This window comes from Orcinus orca, chromosome 2 (genome assembly GCF_937001465.1).
Source record: "Orcinus orca chromosome 2, mOrcOrc1.1, whole genome shotgun sequence".
Lineage (NCBI taxonomy): Eukaryota > Metazoa > Chordata > Mammalia > Artiodactyla > Delphinidae > Orcinus > Orcinus orca.
The window spans coordinates 148,575,768-148,598,926 of NC_064560.1; the positions used below are offsets into that span (position 1 = coordinate 148,575,768).

Genomic DNA, 23,159 nt, shown 5'->3' on the forward strand with positions numbered 1-23,159 from the left:
TTCCCTTAGTTTCCATGACATTGGCAGATTTTTCTACCTCTCAGTTCTTTCTTTTTCACTGGACCTTCTATCATTACTGTCTTCATACAGTACATTTACGTCTACATTTCTGCTAGCTTTGGTTCTCATGTCTAATCCTTCTGACCTATAAATTTACACATTCAAGGGGAAGTGTTCACTCAAATTCTAGTAACATGTTTCTAACTATGGTAACTTTTGCTTGATGTTCCTCTATCAACTCAAATTTAACAAGACCAATTTGAAGACATAAGTATATTTGCAAACTTTGATTCAATATCTTATTTCTGGCAATAATTTAATACTTTTTCACTCCAAAAGTCTCTTTGAGGTTGCTCATTTTCCACTACATTCAGGGTCAATAAAAAGGAAAATTCTAATTAATTTTCCTTAGCAGTATTGCTACACAAAATGAAATCTGTACAAAAGGCCACAGACTCAGAAAAACTCCTCAGAAAGTACTTGGAATTTTCCAAGACAAAATACCCTTATTTCACAAAGCCTTCTATATCAAAGGTCTGTAGGTCATCCAGGTTTTTAAATTTACTGTGCTTATTCCTCCTAGCAGATACATTGTGATGTTAGTATTTATAGGAATAAAGGGAATATGTGCAGTGCCCTTCACTTGGAATATTGAGACGATGTCATTTTTTACCAACTGGCTTATGGCTTACTTCTTTTTTTTTTTTTTGCGGTACGCGGGCCTCTCACTGTTGTGGCCTCTCCCGTTGCGGAACACAGGCTCCGGACGCGCAGGCTCAGCGGCCATGGCTCACGGGCCCAGCCGCTCTGCGGCATGTGGGATCTTCCCGAACCGGGGCACGAACACGTGTCCCCTGCATCGGCAGGCGGACTCTCAACCACTGCGCCAGCAGGGAAGCCCCTGGCTCATTTCTTTTCTGGAGCCAAAAAGACCATTTACAAAATGGCTTCTTCACACTTCTCTATATCCCTTACTCTCTTCTTCATCTATATATTTGATAATTTCTTGAGCATTCACTAAAGAAATTGAAGTAAACAGCAGAGAACATAAGGTCACTATACTCTTAAAAACTGTTTCTCAAAATTAAATCAATATTCAAGTTCTGTCCATTTCAAAATTTTCTTAATTCATTTTTTCTTTCTCTCCCCCTTCACTACTCTAATTTAAATCTTATTAAAACTTACTTCAAACATGCCTAACTGTGGCCTTGCCTCTATTGTAATATCATTCAATGTACTATGTATGATATCAGATTAATCTATCTACAGAAGATGTAATTTTACTCATGACTTAAGACTATAAAATCAATTCAGATGATCTGTCAATTCGCCACAGATTTCCCTGGACTTGGCATTAAATGCTCTTTGTCAAATGGTTCCACCAAACACCTCTCTCATTAAAATCTGTCCAATGGCCTTAAGTCAACTACATACATTATTCTAATGTACATAATTCTAATATTATTGTTATATTCTAATATTATTATATTATCTAATAATATAATTATTATTATTCATAATAATAGAATATTCTATTCTATTCACTTCTATCTTATTCTACCATTTTCCTTCAGCATCTCTAGACTGTGCCCTAGAAACTAATACTTCATACAAGATGCTAAAGCATAAAAAGCCATCTCTTCAAATTTTTCTGCTTCTTCGATCAATGCATTAAATTAGGTATTAGCTGTATTAATAGCCATAGTTACAATGCATATGGTCATCTATGTATACAATAAATTTATAAAATTTTAATTACTATGATCTATTAAAACATTAGCCCTTTAATAAACAATAATAAGCAATGAATTATTTAATAAAATAAAAAGTATGCTTTAAATGGAAGGAGAAATAAACTCTAGCTCAATCATTATAGTAGCACGTATGAAGACCAAAATAAAATTTATAATAAATTCATCCAGTAATCAATTTTACCAAAAAGTGTATTTGTGATTAGTGATTTCTTAATTAGTCATTATTAACAATAACTATTTATGAAGATAAACCTATAGAAACTAACAAGTCTTTACTTTGCTTGCTGATCATGTCACTTAACCACTATGTCACAGTACTAACTGCTCCCATTCATGTTACTATGGAATTTTGGACATGCTCCTATTATTATAGCACTTTTGTTAACAGGACATCGAGGACAATACTTTTTTAAAATCCTGGTATTCACTAGATGATTAATTTACTAAAAGTTTTGTTGACTGACTGGGTAAGCATGTGGGTATGATAATTCTAAGCATTTTAATATATCAAGATTTAAGAAGACAGGAACACGGTGAATTAAAATATTTTATTCAATAAAATATCCCACTTTCCAAAGATGACAGTCAAAAAGTCACATTCATTGTGCATGTCTTAGGTGGAATATAAAAAGGAAACTGTAAAAAAGTCTAAAATCCTTTATTATCAGAACCTATAGTGTGTATGTTAAATGGAGTCAAATGATGTTTGTGTTGTTTGGTATATTCAGATAATTTAGAAATAGTTTTGCTTGTTTCTTAATTCCTTAAATACTAAGGAAAGCAGACATTCAAATCACCTTTTTCTCTTTCCTGTTAAGCAACAAATGAAGCAAACAATTGGGAGGCTAGTAGCTGTCTAAGGAGATTAAACAATTGCTTAGCTGAGCCTAAAAAGTACAACTTAAGGACATTAAGACTTTGAGAAAACTTTTTTTCCACACTAATTTTTTAACCTCACATGAAATATCTGTTCTCTTTTTAAGTTTTTTAAAGCATTGATTCCAGAATTCCAGTGCTTTTTTATAGATCGACTGCAGCAACTTTTAAGAAAAGTGTATAAGCCAATACTCAAATTCTGAGACAATTTTCCTCATTATATTTAAATAAAGACCCTACAGTTTAACCAAAAGGGTCAGCTAATTTTACCAGAAAGGTGGGGGAATGCTGGGTTCAGTTTACCAACCCCATCCAGCCAGGGATTTAATAATATACTAGTGATTTTATAATCTTACTTAATTTAACAGTAAGTAATAAAGTTTCTAACAATTTGTGGATTAAAAACAAAGTCTGGGCTTCCCTGGTGGCGCAGTGATTGAGAGTCTGCCTGCCGATGCAGGGGACATGGGTTCGTGCCCCGGTCCGGGAAGATCCCACATGCCGCGGAGCGGCTGGGCCCGTGAGCCATGGCCGCTGAGCCTGCGCGTCCGGTGCCTGTGCTCCGCAACGGGAGAGGCCACAACAGTGAGAGGCCCGCGTATCGCAAAAAACCCCCACAAAAAACCCCCCCAAAAAACACAAAGTCGGACGCTTTACAACTGAATTTGCCATGAGTCTTAAAGGATCAAATTTGCTTCTCAGACTTCATCGAATCAGAAGTGTGTTGTACACTTTAGGTCATGTTTGATATTAAAAGTGGAAGTACTTTTCATTAGATAATCTAGATAATTTATGGATAGAAGAAATTAGATATACAGGCTCAAAATAAAAATATAGGGTAAAATAACGATTTTAAAATCATAGAATATGTAACATAAATGATCATCAGATCAGAATTCAAGAGTGATTATTTTAAATGCTGGTGTCTGATTGTGTGTTAAAACAATGTTGATAACCAAATGTACATACCTGAGGAAGAAGTAATCTAAATTTTCTAAGATAATATAACCTTATTTTACTTAATGACTTTGTGTCCTATTATTAAACAGGGGATATTCTTAAAGAATTATATCAATTTCATTGTATCTAAAATGCATCTGCCCTATCATCCTCAATTTTGGTATGCAAGGGGATCTTCAAAAGAAATGATGTCTATTGAGGCCCTTTTGCATGTTAAGATGTTTCATGTAAGGGTTAAGTGTAGAGAATATGGGAGTGGGGAAAAGAGTAGTGTTTATACGTGGTCTTTCTGTTCCTACACCATATCTACGAACATTTCCTTTCCATTCATATTGGCAGAACAGCAGAAGGCCATTACTCTTTATTGAGACACCCACAAAAGATATATTAAAATTTCTCTTCCATGGCAAGATGTAGTATCTTAGTAAAATTATCAATAAATAGAGTATTACAAAAAAAGCACTCCAGGAAAAAATAATACTTGTTTCTAAATATAAAAGAAAATTCTAGTAAAATAAATAATGCTAAGGCAAGTAAAGAAGTAGCTTCAGAAATTGCGTAAGAGAAAGGATTGTTTTCTGGACCATGGTTTATAACACTAGAAATATGTTTTCCTCTAGTGCATAGCATGAATCTCAGAAACTTGGGAAGAATAGTGTTAGCAGCAGACATCGATCTGATCAGGAAGGCTTTAAAATAAGACTCAAAGTGGAAGAGAAAAATGTGAATCAGTAAAATGGATATTATGGAGGACAGCAGGTTTGAAATAAAAATAAGACATAGTGAAAAAAAAGTCTAGAAATTATTTTGTGAAAATCATGGCTTGGAATAATACTTAGGCCCAGGTTATACAGTGTACTAAATAAAACTGAAATAAAAATGGTAGATATGTTAAGCTCTTAAGATGCATTTTAAAAAACTGTTACACAACCCAGGCAGATGAGTGCAAGAATTGCCACAGATGTTTGTGCAGAGACTGCCTTGCACAAGGGAACCTGGCCTGTGGGATAAATGGGGGATGTATTCCACTCCACACTTTGATTGCCTGACAGTTATCGTTATCTTCAACTTCCCAAGTAGGAGCCTAGGTTTGGTATGTTCAGAAACCTGTTCAAGGTTATATAGCTAAAAATGATAAGGCTAGATTGGCTAGAATCAGAAGCCAGATGTGTCAGGAATTCATAATTTTCGCAAAACACAGTAAGGGGAAATTTATACACATATATGCATGCATATATAATGTATTGTAAAGTAGCAGAGTAGGGGGAAATTACCTAACTAATTTGTTCACAAGGATGAACACAGACCAGGAAATGTGTGTCACTGCATATCAGGGAGTTATATACTAGTTTTATGATCAGGAAACATAAAGACAGGAATTTAGTGGAGATGTTCATATCAGGAAAGGAAAATCTAAGAAGAGAAACTGTCATTGGAAAATAGCATAGCAATCCTAGCCAAAAAAATTATAGAAGGTAGTGTATTAATAACTAGTACAAGATATGGATGAGAAGGAAGGGCTTTAATTAGGTGGATCCCTCTTAGGAGGAAGTCTAATTCTCCTAAAATCGCTCCAGTTGAGAGGGAGGACAGAGATAGTAATCATTCTGTTAAACTTGACTCATGGAGAAGGTGACTTGCATACATAATGGAGACTTTGTGAACAAAGGTTTAGAAGACTGTTAGCATAAAAGAAAGGAATGATGAGTAGGGTTGGGTAAATTAATTCCGCAGATTAAAACAGGCAGCCCTTCAGCATACAGGAAGCAAAGGGCAGACACTCCAAAAAAATATAGCTGAGGAAGAAGGTGAGAAACTAAAGATGAAATTCTGACTCTATTGTTGCAAAAAAACCTACAACCAGAAAAAAGGAAAAGACACCTTAATAAAATGACTCAATTTTACAAATAGCAATTTGGTATTAGGTTCTTAGTTTTTTGAAAACATAGGGTAATAAAAGATGAATGTGAACGACCAAATCATGTAGTAAAGGACTTGGAAATGAATGTGAGGTGTCTAAAGTCAAGAGTGTGCTAAGATGCTCCAAATATAAAAGATCTAAAAATATTAGCTGTGTTGAGAAAAGAAAAAGAAAGGGATAAGCCCATAAACCGAGGGAGACTGCTGCTCTTTCTTTTTTCTATCTTCTCTATCAAGAAAAATTATCATTAAATTAGAATGAGTACAACAAACAATTCTGATGTGGATTTGGGATTTACTCAGATTTACTTAGGGACCAAAGTAAATGAGAGTAATAGAGAAAGTTTCCAAATGATCCACTCCTGTCTACCATGTCTGTGACCTGTGAATACTTAGACAAGAAGGATAAGAATGTTCAACTTACAATGTTTCTTAATTTTAATGATGTATCTTACATAGTCTTTTATTATAACTTTGTTAACAAGATTTAAAAAAACATTGGTTTTATGATAGTAACACTGAGTGGATTGCTGATGGTCAGACCAATCTTTCTCCAGGCAAATTCTGTCCTTTCTACTATCCAAACTCAAAATGCTATTGTGTGATTTAGTTAAGGAAGTGGAAAACACATTTTACAAATCTATGATAATACAAAGATGTGAGAGAGCTAATAGCTTATGTGGTAATCAAATAAATCTTCAAAAACGTTTTGTTATGCTGAAATAGTCACTCCAGATAACATACTATGTAACAGGAAATAATGTAAAGACCTATATTTAAATTTCAAAAATATCATTTATACCAACGAAGGATAACTGAGTTTAACAGTGGTTCATTTGAAAAAGCTATGATATTTTTACACAATCTATAATCTTCAGCTACCTTAGGAAAACATCATATTTCATTGTTTCTTCTCATTTTACCAAAACATTTCTATTCTACAGACACATTAAATTAGCTTTTAAAAATCCTATATATAGTTTGAACCTCTTAGAATAAAAATATGTAGAATTTCTAGCTTAGGAAACAAGACAAGGAATTATGCAGTACAGGTAAGTGTGAGAACATCTTAGTTTCTTTCACAGAAATTATACCATGTAATTTCTATAGCACATGTAATGATGAAGGATTTCAGAAAGCTCACTTTAATATGTCTCCTGTCATAGTGAAAAATGCATAAATTAATTTCAAAGATTTGTAAATAATTTGGAACAGTTCTGGGTAAGGTAATATTATCTTTGATATAGAAAAATATATTCTGGAATTCATGCAAATTGATTAAAACTTTATAGCAACACATCATAGTAACAAGGTCTTCACAGAGGATCACACACACACAAAAGAAGACAATTAAATTCCTCACCTGCCTAATACCCAACCGGTATGCAACGATCCGATCTACTGCATCAGGATTCATTTGAGTCCACTGTAGACTGTAGGAGTAAACACGGTGTCTGTTCTGCCACACAGGATTGTAGGTATCGTAATAGAATTCTGGAGCATAGGCCTTTCCTAAAAACAGAAAAAGTCCTTAAATTTAAATGACATGTTACAGTTAAACATACTTACTTATTCTTTATGCCCTTTTATTACTTTCTATTTAGTGTTCCATAAGTAATTCTTGTATTTAAAAAGTCATGTGATTAAAATCTAATCAATTTCTGGAGAATTGGAGAAGAGATGTAACAAGATTTCCTGGTTGGTTGTATAAGCAGTGTAAGAGGAAGAGAAGAATCAAGGATGACTGCAAGTTTTTTGATCTAAGCAACCAGAAGAATGAAGTTTCCATCAACTGATATGTAAAGTTATGGGAGGATCAAATTTGGGGGGAGAAGATCAGGAAATTATTTTTGAACAATTTGAATGATCTAAATGGAGCCATTAAGTGGGGTACACTTGGCTAGAATTCAGGAGAGGCCAGGGTTGGAGACACAATCTTGCTAACCACAGGCATATAGATAAGAGTTTAAATTTAAGCCATGAGACTGATGAGATCACCAAGGGAGTGTGTGTGGATAAAGGCTAAGGTCTGACCACTGGGGCAATCCAAGGTTAAGAGATATGGGAGGAGATAACAAACCCCACAAAGGCCTGAGACAGAACAACCAGTGAACAGGAGGAAAATTTAAAATGTGGCATCCTAGAAATCAAAAGAAGTACATCAGTGAGATAGGGGTATGGGATTAAGAGACACAAACTACTATATAAAATAAGCAACAAGGATATACTGTACAGCACAGGGAAATATACCATCATTTTATACTAACTTTAAATGGAATATAATCTATAAAAATATTGAATCATTATGCTTACACCTGAGGCTAATATAGTATTGTAAATCAACTATACTTCCAGAAAAAATAAATAAATAATAAAAAAGCAGTATGTCAGCAAGTAAATGATCAACTCTGTCAAAAAAAAAATCAGTGAAGATGACAATTTGTGTTTATATTATCCATGTCTTTGGTCACTAAACTGAAATTAACCAAACAAAAACTTAACAACACAAGAACTTTGGTCAATAACAAAAAAGCCTTTTATTTAGATTTTAAGGATATGTGAGGTATACATAGTATATGTAACATACATAAACCATCTCAGTTTTTGTCTTTTAATTGCCAAATAGAAAAATTCACAGACCATGGGAATTATATTTCCAACTTTTTAAAAAATTAATTAATTAATTAATTAATTTATTTTTGGCTGCATTGGGTCTTCATGGTTGTGTGCGGGCTTTCTCTAGTTGAGGTGAGCAGGGGCTACTATTCATGGTGGTGGGCGGGCTTCTCATTGTGGTGGCCTCACTTGTTGCCGATCATAGGCTCTAGGTGTGCAGGCTTCAGTAGCTGTGGTGCGTTGGCTCAGCAGTTGTGGCGCACGAGCTTAGTTGCTCCCAAGCATGCGGGATCTTCCTGGACCAGGAAATTGATCCTGTGTCCCCTGCACTGGCAGGCAGATTCTTAACCACTGTGCCACCAGGAAAGTATCCCAACTTTTTTATATTCTGAAATATAGATTTTTTTCACACTATCTACTTTTTACCAATAATACATTTATTTATTAAATCAGTATTTAGTTAGAGCCTATTGAATGCCAAGTAGTGTTCTAGGCAATGAACAAGGAGGTATGGCCTCTGTCTTCCTGGAAATTGCTTACATTTTCTCCAACTTTTCAAATAGCTTTGCAATTTTTACTGGATTATGATTTAATAAGTTGTACATTATTCAACAGATTTTTTTTTTGAAATTAGATTAAATATTAAATGTCCTCCTGGGGTTTTCCTCCTGGGTTCCTGTATGCAGGAATATATCTTACCTGGTTTTTCCTTTTTCTCCATCATTAGTCATCTATCATCTAGGGATTGCAAAAGAGTTGATTCATAAGAATTTATTACATATAAAGTATGAATGTTGAACACTAAGAATGAAAGTGATGGTCTCTATTACCCTGGTGAGGTTCACCAGGAAAAAAACGTCAGATGAACTGAATTTAATTTTTGACAAATTTACTAGTAAAATTAAATACATTGAATTACATATCTGAATTTTAGTAACATTTGGAAAAGTCTCCTATATCAACACTGTGTGCATTAAAAAATGTTCTATGAATATTCATTCAGTTTTATTGAAAATGGATTATCAACTCTATACAAACAATCTTGCATAGAAGGAGGTCTCTGGAAAAGAGTCATCACATTCATTTTATTTCTTCTATATGTTGTATGATATTTTTATTATTACTAACTAAATGATAGCACAAATTCATGTTCACAACACTTAGCAAAATCTAGATGAGAGGAACACAATATACTGAATGAATGAATAAATATCCAAAACATGACTGACAACCTGTATTTGAGACCAAATTTCCCAAACTGTTATTGAGGAGGTACATTTAGTAGTAGCCTAGATAAAGAGCCAGGGGTTTTGATTAAAAATAAGCATCCAAGGGGTTTCCCTGGTGGCGCAGTGGTTGAGAGTCCGCCTGCTGATGCAGGGGACGTGGGTTCGTGTCCCGGTTCGGGAAGATCCCACATGCCGTGGAGCGGGTGGGCCCATGAACCATGGCCGCTGAGCCTGCGCGTCCGGAGCCTGTGCTCTGCAACGGGAGAGGCCACAACAGTGAGAGGCCCGCGTACCGCAAAAAAAAAAAAAAAAAAAAAAGCATCCAAAACCTATAAATGAAGTAATGAGCTTTTTAAGTAAGAAATGTCAACTTAGAGTGTTTTCATTAGACATTAGTGTCTAGATTGAATTGAGGGGATAAAGAGTCTCATGGTTGGTTTTTCATTTTGCTTATTGTTTTTTTTTGAGGGGCACAGGGAGAAGAGGGGCTTGCTTTTGTTTTTTAGCCAAGAGGGAAATACAAGGGGTATTAGATTTAGTTCTAAGTATCACGTTTTTCATAAAATGAATGATACATTCAAAGAGAAATGAGAAGAGAATAAAGTCTATTTAGCATGGAAAAGGAAAAAAAAATCTCTCAAAAACTGGCAAATGAAGTTTTCTGAGAGTTGAAACTCCATCACAGGCTAAATTTTAACAAATCTATGAAATAAGATGAATGCCAGTGAGTGGGTATTAAAGGATACATATTTTGACTTAGAAATGTTCTAGCAATCCTCTCTGAATACGGATGATTCTCCCTTCACTAGAGGTATTTAGTCAATACCTAACTGCCATTTAGCAGGGTCGATATGGGTGAGTGACTGTCCACAAAATGGCCATTAAGGTAAGGCACAGTCTCAAATCTCTAGGGTGCTATGAAACATTTGCCTACTGTTTCTTGTATTATTTCAATTGTTTTAAGCACACTTATTTATAAATTCCATTTAATGTTTCTATTATCTGTATTCTAATCCTGCTTTTTGTTGACTGCCAGAAGGGTAAACTAGCTGCATGTCATAAATGCAAATTGTCATAATACTAGAACTGATTGTTCATCTAAATAAATACTTTTCAGGTTATTGAAGCAGTTTGACATTAAAGTTAAAAAAAAATTCTCATGACATTGTGAAAACATGAATTTGTTTATCAAAATGTATTTTCAGGGTTGTGAAAAATTAAGCTACAATTTAACCCTCATTTGAATATTCTAAATAGATCCAATTTTACTATAAAATTCTATCTTTATTTTTAATTAGAGATTGTTATGAAGGTTTTTCAATGTATTTTTGAAAATACTTGTTTATTTGCATTGACATTTCGCATTACATATGAGTGACATCATATGTAATATTTTTTCATGAAATATTAGATTGGAAAAGGAAATAGAGATGACCAGTTCCAGTGTCTCATATGACAGATAAATTTTGGGACAGAATAGATATGGTGATGATATATGGATGTTGATATAGTTTTAATTTAGTTGAATAATTGTTACCACCTTAGAATTAAAGATGAGAAAAGCTTTTTTAGCTGGTGCATAAATAATATTGATTAGCAACAAATAATTACTGATAAGAAATGATTTTGTGTAGTTATAGTTAAATATAAATATGCTTGCTACGTCTCAGAGCATACTTTGTACTAAACCTCTTTTGGATAAACTTGATAAAGGAAAAATGCTTTCTGACTTTGTTTGAGAAATCTATCTTAAAAGTAAAAAAAAAACCCCACAAATTTGTTCTCTGGTTTCAGAGCCAATCATATTTAATATTTATACACTTGTTTTGTAAGAAGCACACAGTATGCATAGTAATACAAAGGAAATGCCCTTATAATAATCTTAGGCTGTAACAACGAAATATGACATCTGCTGGTTCAACAGGGAAAGAATTCATAATTTTTCTTCTTTTTTATCCTTCAGGCATTTTTTTTGTCCTTCTAGCAAGCACACCAAAAATATTTTTCATTCTCTTTTATAGTCTACTTTTATTTTTATGCAACATTGTTCAAGTTTAAATCATTTAAAACTAACTGAGCTAGAACTATATTCATTATCTAAATTAGCAGATAATTTTTAGATATGTATGATTATCTACAGTTTTTGGATTTTAAAATATCCTTAAAATATATATAGAGAAAAATTTAATTGTTCAAATTTTTAAAAATTTATATAAAAGTACATTTATTCTATTTCGCAAATAGCTTCTCAAAAGTGAGTAAATTGAGTTTTCAAAATATTATTTTATGCATAAACCTCAAAGTAAAAGATATATTAAGAATATATGACATGTCACTTTCCTAGTCTAAAAATGTTAGATTAAAGTATAACAAAAATCTTTCTTACATGCATTCCTAAGCTTGCAAGCAGAAAAGGAATTGTTTCTTAGGGGTCAAAAAACAAAGAACTGAAAATCAGACACTGAACAGGAGCTTAGGGAGAAAAGGAGTGTTGCTGGTGTTTGTATCCTTGGGAGCTGGAATTTTAAGGCCATAGAAGATGAGGTTAATGGGCCAATTAAGATGAGATGTTAGAAATGAGGTACCACATAACAGCAAGATCAGTAAAAACAGCAATCTCAGTACTGTATAAATGAGTCAGTAAACTTTTCTCTATATTGCGTTTCGCTTGCCTGCATTCTAGTGACTCAGCTTGCCAGTGACTGAAAGTTCCTAAAACTCTAGTTTTATCCTCACACATTTTGACTCCTTAAACTGAAATGCTTTCTTGGTGTAATTTCTACCTGCTTATCAATTCTTACCTTTTGGTACCCAAATCACAACTATCCTTCCTTTAATTACTCTTTCTTCAATGATAAATATTTATACTACCATACTTAACATTTAATTAGGAAAACACATTGTAATACTACACCAATATATAAGTACTCCTGAAAATATTTTCTGTATGATCATTTTTATTTTTCTGATTAGAGGCCCTTTCCCAGATTTAGACATAATGTAATTGGGGCCAATAGAGTGGACTGAACAATGTAAAGCAACTACCACCTTGTTGTTTTAGAATAATATTGATGTTTCAATTTTCACACACATATATTTTTTTAAAAAAATCAGAATTGTGGTATAATAGATAATATCTCTAAATAAAGCTAGTTTTAATTTAATTATAGCCATTAAATAAATTTACTGCTACTGACCAAGAACAACCTTCCCTAGGCATGCCTATGTTTTTAATATTAATCCATCAATATAATATTTAGGATGATTTTTGCAAAGAGAAAATAAAATGGGATAATTACTGTAAAATTGATATAGCATTTACATGTTTTTATTTCTGATTGTAGTTTAAAAAATTATTTTGAGAGCTTTGATAATGATATGTTAACATAAATATTGATATGCCAGGGAAGAAAAAGTTAAGAAACTCTGTAATTTGCTCCCTTTCTCCTCAAGGATGCCTAAGGTAATTGTGACTCTACCAGACCACCTTCTAAACCAGGCTTCAGCAAACTTTTTGTGTAAAGGGTCAGATAGTAAGTATTCTAAGGCTTTAAATTGTGATCATAAGATATCTGTCACAACTATTCAACTATGATATTATAGATACTACTAATTCATGTAGTTCAAGATGATATAATTTGAGAGGTAATATAATACAAATTCAAAATTCTTCTACTTATCCAATGAGTTGACATGTTAATAATATTCCAAATTTTATGATTTTCAGAATTGGCCAGGTCTCTCCAATTGTACGTACTCACAGCTGAAAATCTGTATCTTTCATAAGTATTCAAAAAAGCCAAGGAATTAAAAAAAGTGCCCCAAATGAAAACACTTAGAAGTTTAATATTCTCACATGTAGTAGCTACCTGTTGACAAAGACTTTAATAACTTTTAAGAGAATTTAGTTTATCTCTCACAGACATTTGATTAAAACAACCAATTATAGTTTGCAGATGTATACAAGCAATACTTTAAAAAAATTCTCTAGAGCAAATTGAAATAGATTTACTATATCATTAGTGTATTCACCCCCCAAAATGGTCAACTACTATATCATAGCCTTTTGGTATTCAGTGTGTTATTCTCTGATATATCAACATCATTAAACAAAAAAAAATTGTAAATAAAAATATTTAGAGATTTAATGAAGTATTTAAAACATCACAAATTTTAAAACCTTTAAAAGAAAATGTTGACTAAAATGAAGCACTCATTTCTCATGCTTAAATTATTCTATATAAGACCCTGTTTAATGACAAATAAAAAATAGGATTCAGAATTATTCATAAAATCCTTATTATTACATCTTGCATCATTTTGATACAGTGGTGGCTGTTAATATGCTGTACTAACTCCATGCACTGCCCAAATTATAATATTTGCCCCCTTTCTATGGTTATGTTAAATTATCTTTTATTTAATAGATTATAAACACTTTGATGGCAGATACCTCATTTTTTATATACTGTCCCCTCAGTTGAGGATATGAAGAAAACCAATTGAACTCAAAAAATATCTCTACTAAAATTTTTCATGTAAATGGTCATTTGCATCTATTTTTTGGGGTGGAGTGAGGAGTAATTCAGGTACTTACTGCTTACAGAGTTGTCATCACAAGTACATTAACTAAAATTTTGTTGATTGGGAAAAGATTTTTAAACTTGTTAATATTATTAATGAAAATATCTCCCCAGAACAGAACACTCAAATATGTATAACCAATTTCAGTAGGACCTTGAAAGACTATTTCATCATTTTCCAGTTGTAATGTAGAAAGGAGTATTTTAGCCCAATTTCTTTCAATTTATTTTTAGCATCTTTTTTAGGATAAATAAGATGATGTTGTCAGTTTTGTTGCAGTGAAAGCCTTTACACAAATTTCCTTTAAAGTTTTATTTAAATAAACAGAATTTGCTGGAATAATCAATAGATCAATAAAGTATATTATTGGAATAACAAAAACTGATGTAGAGCAAAATGGAATAATGTGTTTGTATATTACTTAGAAGTTGACAAATCTCAGTTATTCTTGCTTGATCCACATAGGTGTGAAGTTGATTAGTTATTATTAACATAACCTTATAAAATGCATTCAGAGAAAATGCCATATAGCAAGATTCTCATGAAACATCTTCATAAAGTTCATACTATTTATTAAAATGTGTTAGCATGAAGTGTAAGAGTTATTCAGTAATTAAAATTACATAGATACCAATGCTTTTTTCCTAATTAACAAAAAAACATTAAAAGAAGATACTTAAGACTTGTGTGCAAAACTAACTTAGTCTTTTCACAGTTTGCTTCAATAAGTTCAGTTGAATATAATATCCTATCATATAATTCAATTTTCCTTTACAGATACTTCCTAAATGATTAGATATTTAGAGTAAATATGTTTATAGAAATACCTACTCAGAAAATTATTTAACTATAATGAGTTCAAATTGTCTAAATTAAAATATCGTTTTTACCTCATTTCTTGAAACGTGGAATGAGCACAAGATCCAATTTTATACACTCTCCTAAAATCATCTTCATATATTAATAATTTAGCCTTTTCCTTAATCTCTAGGAAGGCAGAGGCCATTAAAATAAGACCAAAGAATATGGTCTCCAGGCGTATTTGCTAGGAAGTAGAAACTGAAAATGATGGTCAGGTGCAAAGACTGTATAACTTACCAAGAATCCTGCCCTTGGTTATTAGGAAACAAATCACTCAGACTGCAATAGGTAGGCAATCAGGTAGGATTTTCAGAAGTAATATGGCTTGGTAATTCTTGTAAGAAAAGGGTTCATTTTAACAAATCACTAAATGCTCAAGCCACATATTACCATCTCAGTTGGGCTAATGTGATATGTTTCCCACTGTAAAAATTCTCCCCCAATTTAAGATACTTCTCAGAAGGGTGCATGATTTTATTTGAGTAGGGATCTACCATATAAAGTCAAGATTCTTTATTTAATAGAATAAAGAATTAATGAATATAGTATAGTCAGCAAATAATGATAGATTCATTTGTTCCTGGTAAGGTTAGGTTTTTTGGCTCTCAAAAATAATAATTATTTTATGAAGTAGTTAGGTTAAAAAGATATCTCTGGAGATCCCAATGGATGAAAATATAAAATTTATTCTATTTAAATTATTTAACATAGTCTATATAAAATACCTATGATAGCAATGGGGAAATAATAAGTATTTAATAAACATTAATCTCACACTGTACCCTCTCCCATAAAGAAAAAATATATATATAAAATAAAATTCTCTAGGAAGAGTTCCATAGTTTGGTTCCACTGTTACTGTTTAAAAGCACAGGAACTTGAAGCAATTTAAAAACTAAACTAGACAAATTTAAATGAGTTCCTATTTATTTTTTTAAAACTTCAATGAAGCACTATTTCAACACAATTGAGTCACCTCTGACCCCTTTTTGGCATCAGCCTAGAACAAAATATTTATGCAAAGTAGTTACTGGCTTACGCACCAAATATATATGGTTGTCTTGGGTAATATAAAATAAATGCATGCACTTACCAGATAACATTTTAACTTAAATGAATAACCCTTTTACTCTAAAACCCTGAATGTACTTTGCCAAAAATGATGTTAAATATGAATAATATGAGGTTTTTTTTTTTCCAAAATAGGCTTAGATTAGGATCTGGTCCAAAAAATTTAAAAGATGATTTGGATTTGATGAAACAATTAGCTTTCACATTAGGCATGTAAATAGGAAACTGCTAAGGGTTTAGAGAAAGTTTAGAAATAAAAATTATAAATCCATTGATATTTTACTTGGAAATATCTAAGTAAGTGTTATGTGTATTAAAAACCACATGTTCTAAAGAAAAATAATCTGGAGAGCTCCTCTGGGAATAAAGATGGTTGACTTGAGAGAAAGAAGAAAAGACAGCTCTTAAATTCTGTACTTCAATTATCCCCTTGTACAAAATAGAGTTGGCCCAAGGGCCTTTGCTCACTACTATTCTGTAAAGTATTTGAGACACCTACCAGAATTGTATGTCTAGGATTGCTGTTAAAAGTTATTCTATTATAATTTACCACTACAACCATGGACTCGTGAAGCAAGAAAAATCTTGAGAGGTGAAAACTGTATCTCAAATTTATATAGGTATTTACAGTTAAAAAGTACTTCCACAAATATTAACTTCTTTTAGTCTTCACAGAAGTTGGAAGGGCAAAAATGCAGAGGGATATTACTTGGCTTGAACTGCAAATCTGGAAAGTTAATGTGAATATCATAATTAATGAAATAATGCAGACTACTGTCCTTGTCTGGTCTGCAGATCATCCCTCAAAAAGATCCAAATGAATATTTTGTGAGAAGGAAGAGAGGTTACACAATTTACCTAAATATGCAAAGGGAGTTGGCTTTCAGACTGAGAGCATCTGATCATCCCTACCTTCCTCAATGTATTTTATTTCAGGAATGTTAGGATAAAATGAAATTATTAGAAATCTCTCTTTTCAGAAATATTGCAGCACATACTCCCAAGGCAGAAGAATATAAAACTATTTTGCTTCATTTTATATTTTAGAAAAACATTTCATTAATACATGGTACAGGTCAATTGTCAGTGGGTGAGGCAAGCACACACCAAACTTTCCTGTCATTGGTGAGGGAAGACAAGGTTGGAGTAGCTATCTGGAGTACCACATTTGGCTATGTCACAATCATGGCTCTAGGCTGATTTTGTGATGCTCTTTTGCTATCCTTTCAAGAGTTATGCTATTTCTTTCATATATCACAACTATGCTTGTTAATGAGCCAACTCTATAATATGTATGTATGTGCTGACATGGGAAGCACAGACAATTGAGGTTGCAGAAGAAATTCTATAGATCATTAAATTTCACAAAACAGATGCAGATTCAGAAACAGAAAATGATTAGATATACATGGTGTCCAGTTCCTGGGCTAAGCACAAATCTATTTTGTAGCAAGTGCACTGTTTTATAAAAATAGTGAGTACATCCCTGTTCTCTGACCATTTCCCCTCGCCTGTCCTATACATCCCATGCCTAAGAAATGCTGCTAGAAAATCAAATCACTGAAGTAACTAGCAACCATTTATTCATAAACTCAATTGCTAATTCTTATATGGCCCAGAAATGCTATATGTATTCCCCTCAAATATACATGGATACTTATGAGTCAAGATATGGAATAACCAAAATCTCTGCTTATTTACTAGGGCCCACAGTTTTATAAGACTTCAAAACTTTTCCTTTCCTTTTTCTAGGAATCCTCAAAAGACGTCTCACATATAATTCAAAAGCCAGTCACTTTAGGCTTTCCTGCCCTTTCTTTCCTATTCCAGCTTCCATCAAAGGGACAGTCAGAGAAATTCTCCCTTGAGGTTGTGTACAGTGTGGGGAAATTTTATGTAAATCTGAATTATGTAACAGAAACAGTATATGAAAAACATACCAGTGTTCAAATTTGAAATAGAATATGCCCAAACAAGGGAAAAACCCCACAGACAATGCAATATTAGAGTTTCAATTTACTTTTGTTCAATTTGGATTTTTCTTTTCATATAGCATGTATACGTCTATAGATATACAACTTCTCATAAAATTCTCATGAAATGCTTTCCTCTGGGGTCTTCCTCTTTGTCAGCCTGCTTGCAATGTTTTACCTGTACACAGAAAATATTCTAATTGTGACATTAGGAGAAAGCTTAATCTAGGGAATAAAACAGTTCTTTTTGGCTTAAAGAAGAATTGATGCTTGATCTCTCCTAGACAAAAATAAGATTATTAAAGGCACTTATGTGGTTAATTTTTGTTATTTGCCCGGCACCATGCTAACCACTTGCATACATTGTGTTTCTTAATATTCACAATCCCCTGCAGGATGAGAATATTCTTACCATTTTCCTTTTGTGAAAGATGAAAGTGAAGATTAGTGATCTTAAACAAATTGCCCTGTAGTAAGCAACTGTGGAGTAACAAAGCTGCATTCTGAATCCACATCGGAAGCCCTTTTTATTCTAACACCCAACGTCTTTGGATAGGGTTGCTCTCTACCACGCGTGACTGGCTAAAGGGGTGAAAAGGGCTGAAATCCAGGCTCTGTTTCTGTTGCAACCACTTGTGCCCTGGTATGGGAGTTACAACCGCTTGAAGAAAGGGGCACCTTTTTCCTAATTCGCACACAAAGACTGTACAGGCTGGTGGATTTCCTGATAAGATGCTACTCCCAGTAATCTAACAAGGATCCCTACTTCCCTACTCTGCCCATTGTGAGTATGGAAACTTAAACTACAATTTACCCTTGGGACTCAACCAGATTTGCCATATTATATCCTTATCTGAAAGTATTATCAAGTCAGGAATTTATAAAGATAAGGATTGACTAAATCTCTAGAATGAGAACTACATGTACTCGTTAAGCATTTAACTCAGAAATAATGAATATATAATAAGCTGCAAATAATTCAGTCTTTCCTAAAGCTTTACGTTCCCTAAAAACTGAAAAGTTCCAAAGTGTCTAAAAGCCTTGGGTTCCTTTGAAGGACCTCTGGTTGGGGGGTGTGCATGGAGGGGGAATGGCTGGATGAACTGACCCAGCAGCGCTCAGGCCGAGAGGACTGACTGTTCAATGGTGTACTTAGGAAGCACATTAACTTTCTGGCAAGCACCGCTGCCACACATGTGGGTGGTCCACTGCTGAATATGAATGCGTGGAATATCATTGAGGCAGGGAGTAAGAGGTGTTCAAGTGAGTTGGAGAGGAGCCCAGAAGGTATGCTGTTTATCTTCTAGGGACATTTATTTTCTCCAAAACATATAACTTGAATTAATAAAGTGGATTTAGATGTGAATAAAGGAAACCAGTCATTGAAACTGAATAACTGTGACTCTCTAAGAATAACCAAAAGATCTGTGAATACGACTCCTAGAGCAAGAAAAAGATTAAAGCACAAATAACTGTTCTTATAGTATTGCTAAGAAGCACTGGTCTGGATCTGATTGCAAAGCAAGTATCTGCCTGCAGTTAGATGCTGAGGCTACTAGCAACTGTCATTTTGATCAGTGCTTTAGAAATAGACAAAGTTCATTAGAACGATGAAAGAAAGTGATTTCTTAAGTAATGCTTACATAAGTAATGCAAAATTATAAAACTTTGGTTATATCCTCTGGTCTGAAATTCAAAAAGAATTTATAAAAAGAAAACCTCTATCAACTTTCTCAACTTACTGCTATGTCACAAAATATCCCTTGAGAAAAGACAACGTATCAGGTTGTGGGCAATTATCTGTGGAATGTCTCACCTGACCATCTTAAGTCTGGTTTCTGGCATGTCTTTGGAACAAGTTTTGCACTGTTCTCATCCATTAATCATCCCTTCAGGGTGATGGACAAAGGCCAAGTGCTTAAATAGACACTTGGAGGTTTGGGATACGGCTTTGATTCCACTGAACTAAAAAGTCCTTTGATTCTTTCACAGATTGATTTTATTACCACCCAATATCTACTGAAAAAATCCAACTGTACTAAGTGCTAAACAGACTCTTAAGAATAGAAATACTAAACATATAACATTCACATACATATGTGTGGACTTCTACATTTGGGTTTCTTTGCTTTAATCTTTTCTGATGTCAGAGAATATTATAAAAATTCTTTTCTCTCAGGAGAAACTGTGATTTCGAACCATTTCTTATCCTCTAAAAACTGGATCTAATGCTTGCCCAAAATAATATAAGGAAGCTGTGAGCAATAGTTTTGGAATACTGTGTCCTACCCTGTTATGCTGATATCTCTGTCTTCCCTTTATTCTACCCAGCAGTGATGGTCTTGCTTACAAAATGGTAATTCTCCAAAACCTGATTCATATCCTTCTGATTTCACTTGTATACGTGACCTTTGTTACCAATATATTGGGTCATTCAATATTCTTAATGTAACAGTCACTAGCTCTTAAAATAAGAGATACAGCTGGGCAAAGTGGTTATCTTGGGGAGGGGAACTACTGTGAAGATAACCAGTTTACTGTCTCCTCCTAAAGGAAATTAATTTAGAGGTTAGGGGAGGAAAAAGGAACAAACGATTCTCGAGGAACAACCAAATGTTTAAAAAATTAACACAATATGGATTAGAAAAAGTATATACATGACAATAGTAAATCGAACAATGCCATTCATATTATGAAACACCTCGTATTCCCAACCCTATCTTATTTGGCAAATATCATCCACTTTTCAATAATACTTGAGGTATAATTTACATACAATAAAATGAACACATTTTAAGTGCAGATTTCACTGAGTCTAGAAAAATATATATTACTATGTAATCACCAATCAAGATATAGGAGATTTCCATCACTGCAGAAAGTTATCTGCTACTCCTTTGTAATCAATCAACTCCACCTTCAGCCCCAGCCAAAGAATATAATTTCTATTACTAAAGATTAGCTTTGCATGTTCAGGAAATTCATATAAATGGAATCATAAAGTATGCACTTTCTGTGGCTAGTTGTGTTTATTCAATATAATTGTTTTTGAAATCCATCCATTCATGTATTGTATCAGTAGTTCTCTCCACTTCTATGAAGTAAAATTCCACTGCATGAGTAGATTAGATCACAAGTTGTTTATTCAGCCACCTGTTGATGAATATTTGGGTTGTTTCTAGTCAGACACTATTACAAATAAAGCTGCTATTAAAGTTTGTGTATAAATCTCTGTATAGACATACACATTTTCATTTCTGTTGAATAATCATCTAGGAGTGGAATTGCTGGATCACTTGGTAAGTAAATATTTAAGTTTTTGAGAGACTTACAAGCCATTTTCAAAACAGAAATCCCATTCTACACTCCCAGCAAGAATGTGTGATAATTTCAGTGACTATATATCCTCACCTACATTTGCTGTTGTCAGCCTTTTTAACTTTTGTCATTATAATGTGTGTGTAGTTCTAACTTGTTGTGTTTTAAATTTCATTTCTCTGATAACAAATGATGGCTACCAGTTTTAATACAAATACTGGTCAATTGTATGCTATTTTGTGCAATGTATATTCAAGTCTCTTGCCAATTTTATTTGGACCGTTTGTCTTATTATTGAATTTTAAGAATTATATACTCTGGATACAAACACTTTGTCACAAACATGTATTTCAAATTCTTTTTCCAGCCTGTGGCTTGCTTTTTCCTTTTTCCCTTTTTTTTTTGTTTCTTTAGACCAATAATTTTTTAAAAAAAATTTTATTGGAATATAGTTGATTTACAATGTTGTATTAGTTTCAGGTGTACAGCAAAGTGAATCAGTGATACACATACATATATCCACTCTGTTTAAGATTCTTTTCCCACATAGGTCATTGAAGAGTATTGAGTAGAGTTCCCTGTGCTATACAGTAGTACATATATACAGTAGAATATTACTCAGCCATACAAAAGGACAAAATAATGCTATTTGCAGCAACATGGATGGACCTAGAGATTGTCATACTGAGTGAAGTAAGTCAGACAGAGAAAGACAAATGTCATATGATATTGCTTATATGTGGAAGCTTCTTCCTTTTTTAATGAGGTCTTTTGAGGAGCAGGAAGACTGCAGTTTTAATTATGCTTGTATTATTATTATTTGTATTAGTTTTAAATGACTGGTGATTTTGGGGGTTTACTTTCTATTCCAAATTTGCCTAGATTTTCTCCTAGAATTTTACAGTTTTAGTTTTTTATATTTACATCTACAATCAATTTTAAATTAATCTTGTGCGTAATGTGAGGTATTATTTAAGGTTTATTTTTTTAATATGAATATCCAGTTGTTCTAGCACAATTTATTCAGAAGACTGTCATTTCTTAATGGATTATGCTGGTGACTTTGAAAAACTCATTTGACCATATGTGTATCATCTCTGTGACCTTAGAGGTCTATTCCTGGATCTTTTATCCTGTTTCAATGAACCACGTGTTTATAGTTATACAAAAACCACACTATCTTGATTACTGTGACTTTACAGTAAGACTTGGAACAGGGTAGTGTGAGTCCTCCAACTTTGTTCTTTTTCCCCTTGCACATAGGTCTAGCTATTGTTAAGCCTTAGCTTTCCAAATAAAATCTAGAGTCAGCTCTTCAATTTCTATAGAAACAAAACCAAAAACAACCATGCTGGGTATTTTGTTGAGATTGCAGTGAATCTGTAGATCAATTCGGAGACAATAAGTATGAAACCAATATTAATTCTTCCAAAATATGAACTTGGTATATTTCTCTATTTATTTCGGTTCATATCCCTCAGCAATTTTTTAATATTTTTCAGTGTACGTCTTGTGCATATTTTATTAAATTTATTTACACTTTGATCTGGAAATGGTATTTTTTACCCTTCAGTTTCAAATTTTTGTAGCTATTATACGGAAATATGATTGATTTTACATACTAATTTCATACCCTATGCTCTTGCTAAATTATCTTAATTCAAGTATATTTTCTCATAGATACTTTAGCATTGTCTTCAAAAACAACAACATAATCTGTGACTAGAAATAACTTTGTTTCTTCCTTTCTGATTTTTATGCATGTTATTTACTTTCCTTGTGTTATTGTAGTGGTAAGGACCTGCAGTACAATATTTGTGACTAATGAGAGTGGGTATTTTTGTTTTGCTCCCAATTTTAGAAGGAAAATGTTTGATCAGCATATTATCTTGGTGAGTATTCCATGTGCACATGTAACAATATGTAGTTTACAACTTTGGGTATGATAATCTACAAATATCAATTAATTTAGTTTGCTTGTAGTATGGTCCAGATCT

The 23,159-nt window shown here is 33.1% G+C and overlaps 1 protein-coding gene across 1 annotated transcript in view; it reads right to left on the reverse strand.

Moving 5' to 3' along the window:
• The window catches only part of MDGA2 (MAM domain containing glycosylphosphatidylinositol anchor 2), an 830,741-nt gene that overhangs the window by 80,087 nt on the left and 727,495 nt on the right, over positions 1–23,159 (reverse strand). Inside the window, exon 10 of the mRNA XM_004270015.4 lies at positions 6,874–7,022. Coding sequence (XP_004270063.2) covers positions 6,874–7,022 — 149 coding nt within the window. The remainder of the gene's footprint in view (positions 1–6,873; positions 7,023–23,159) is intronic.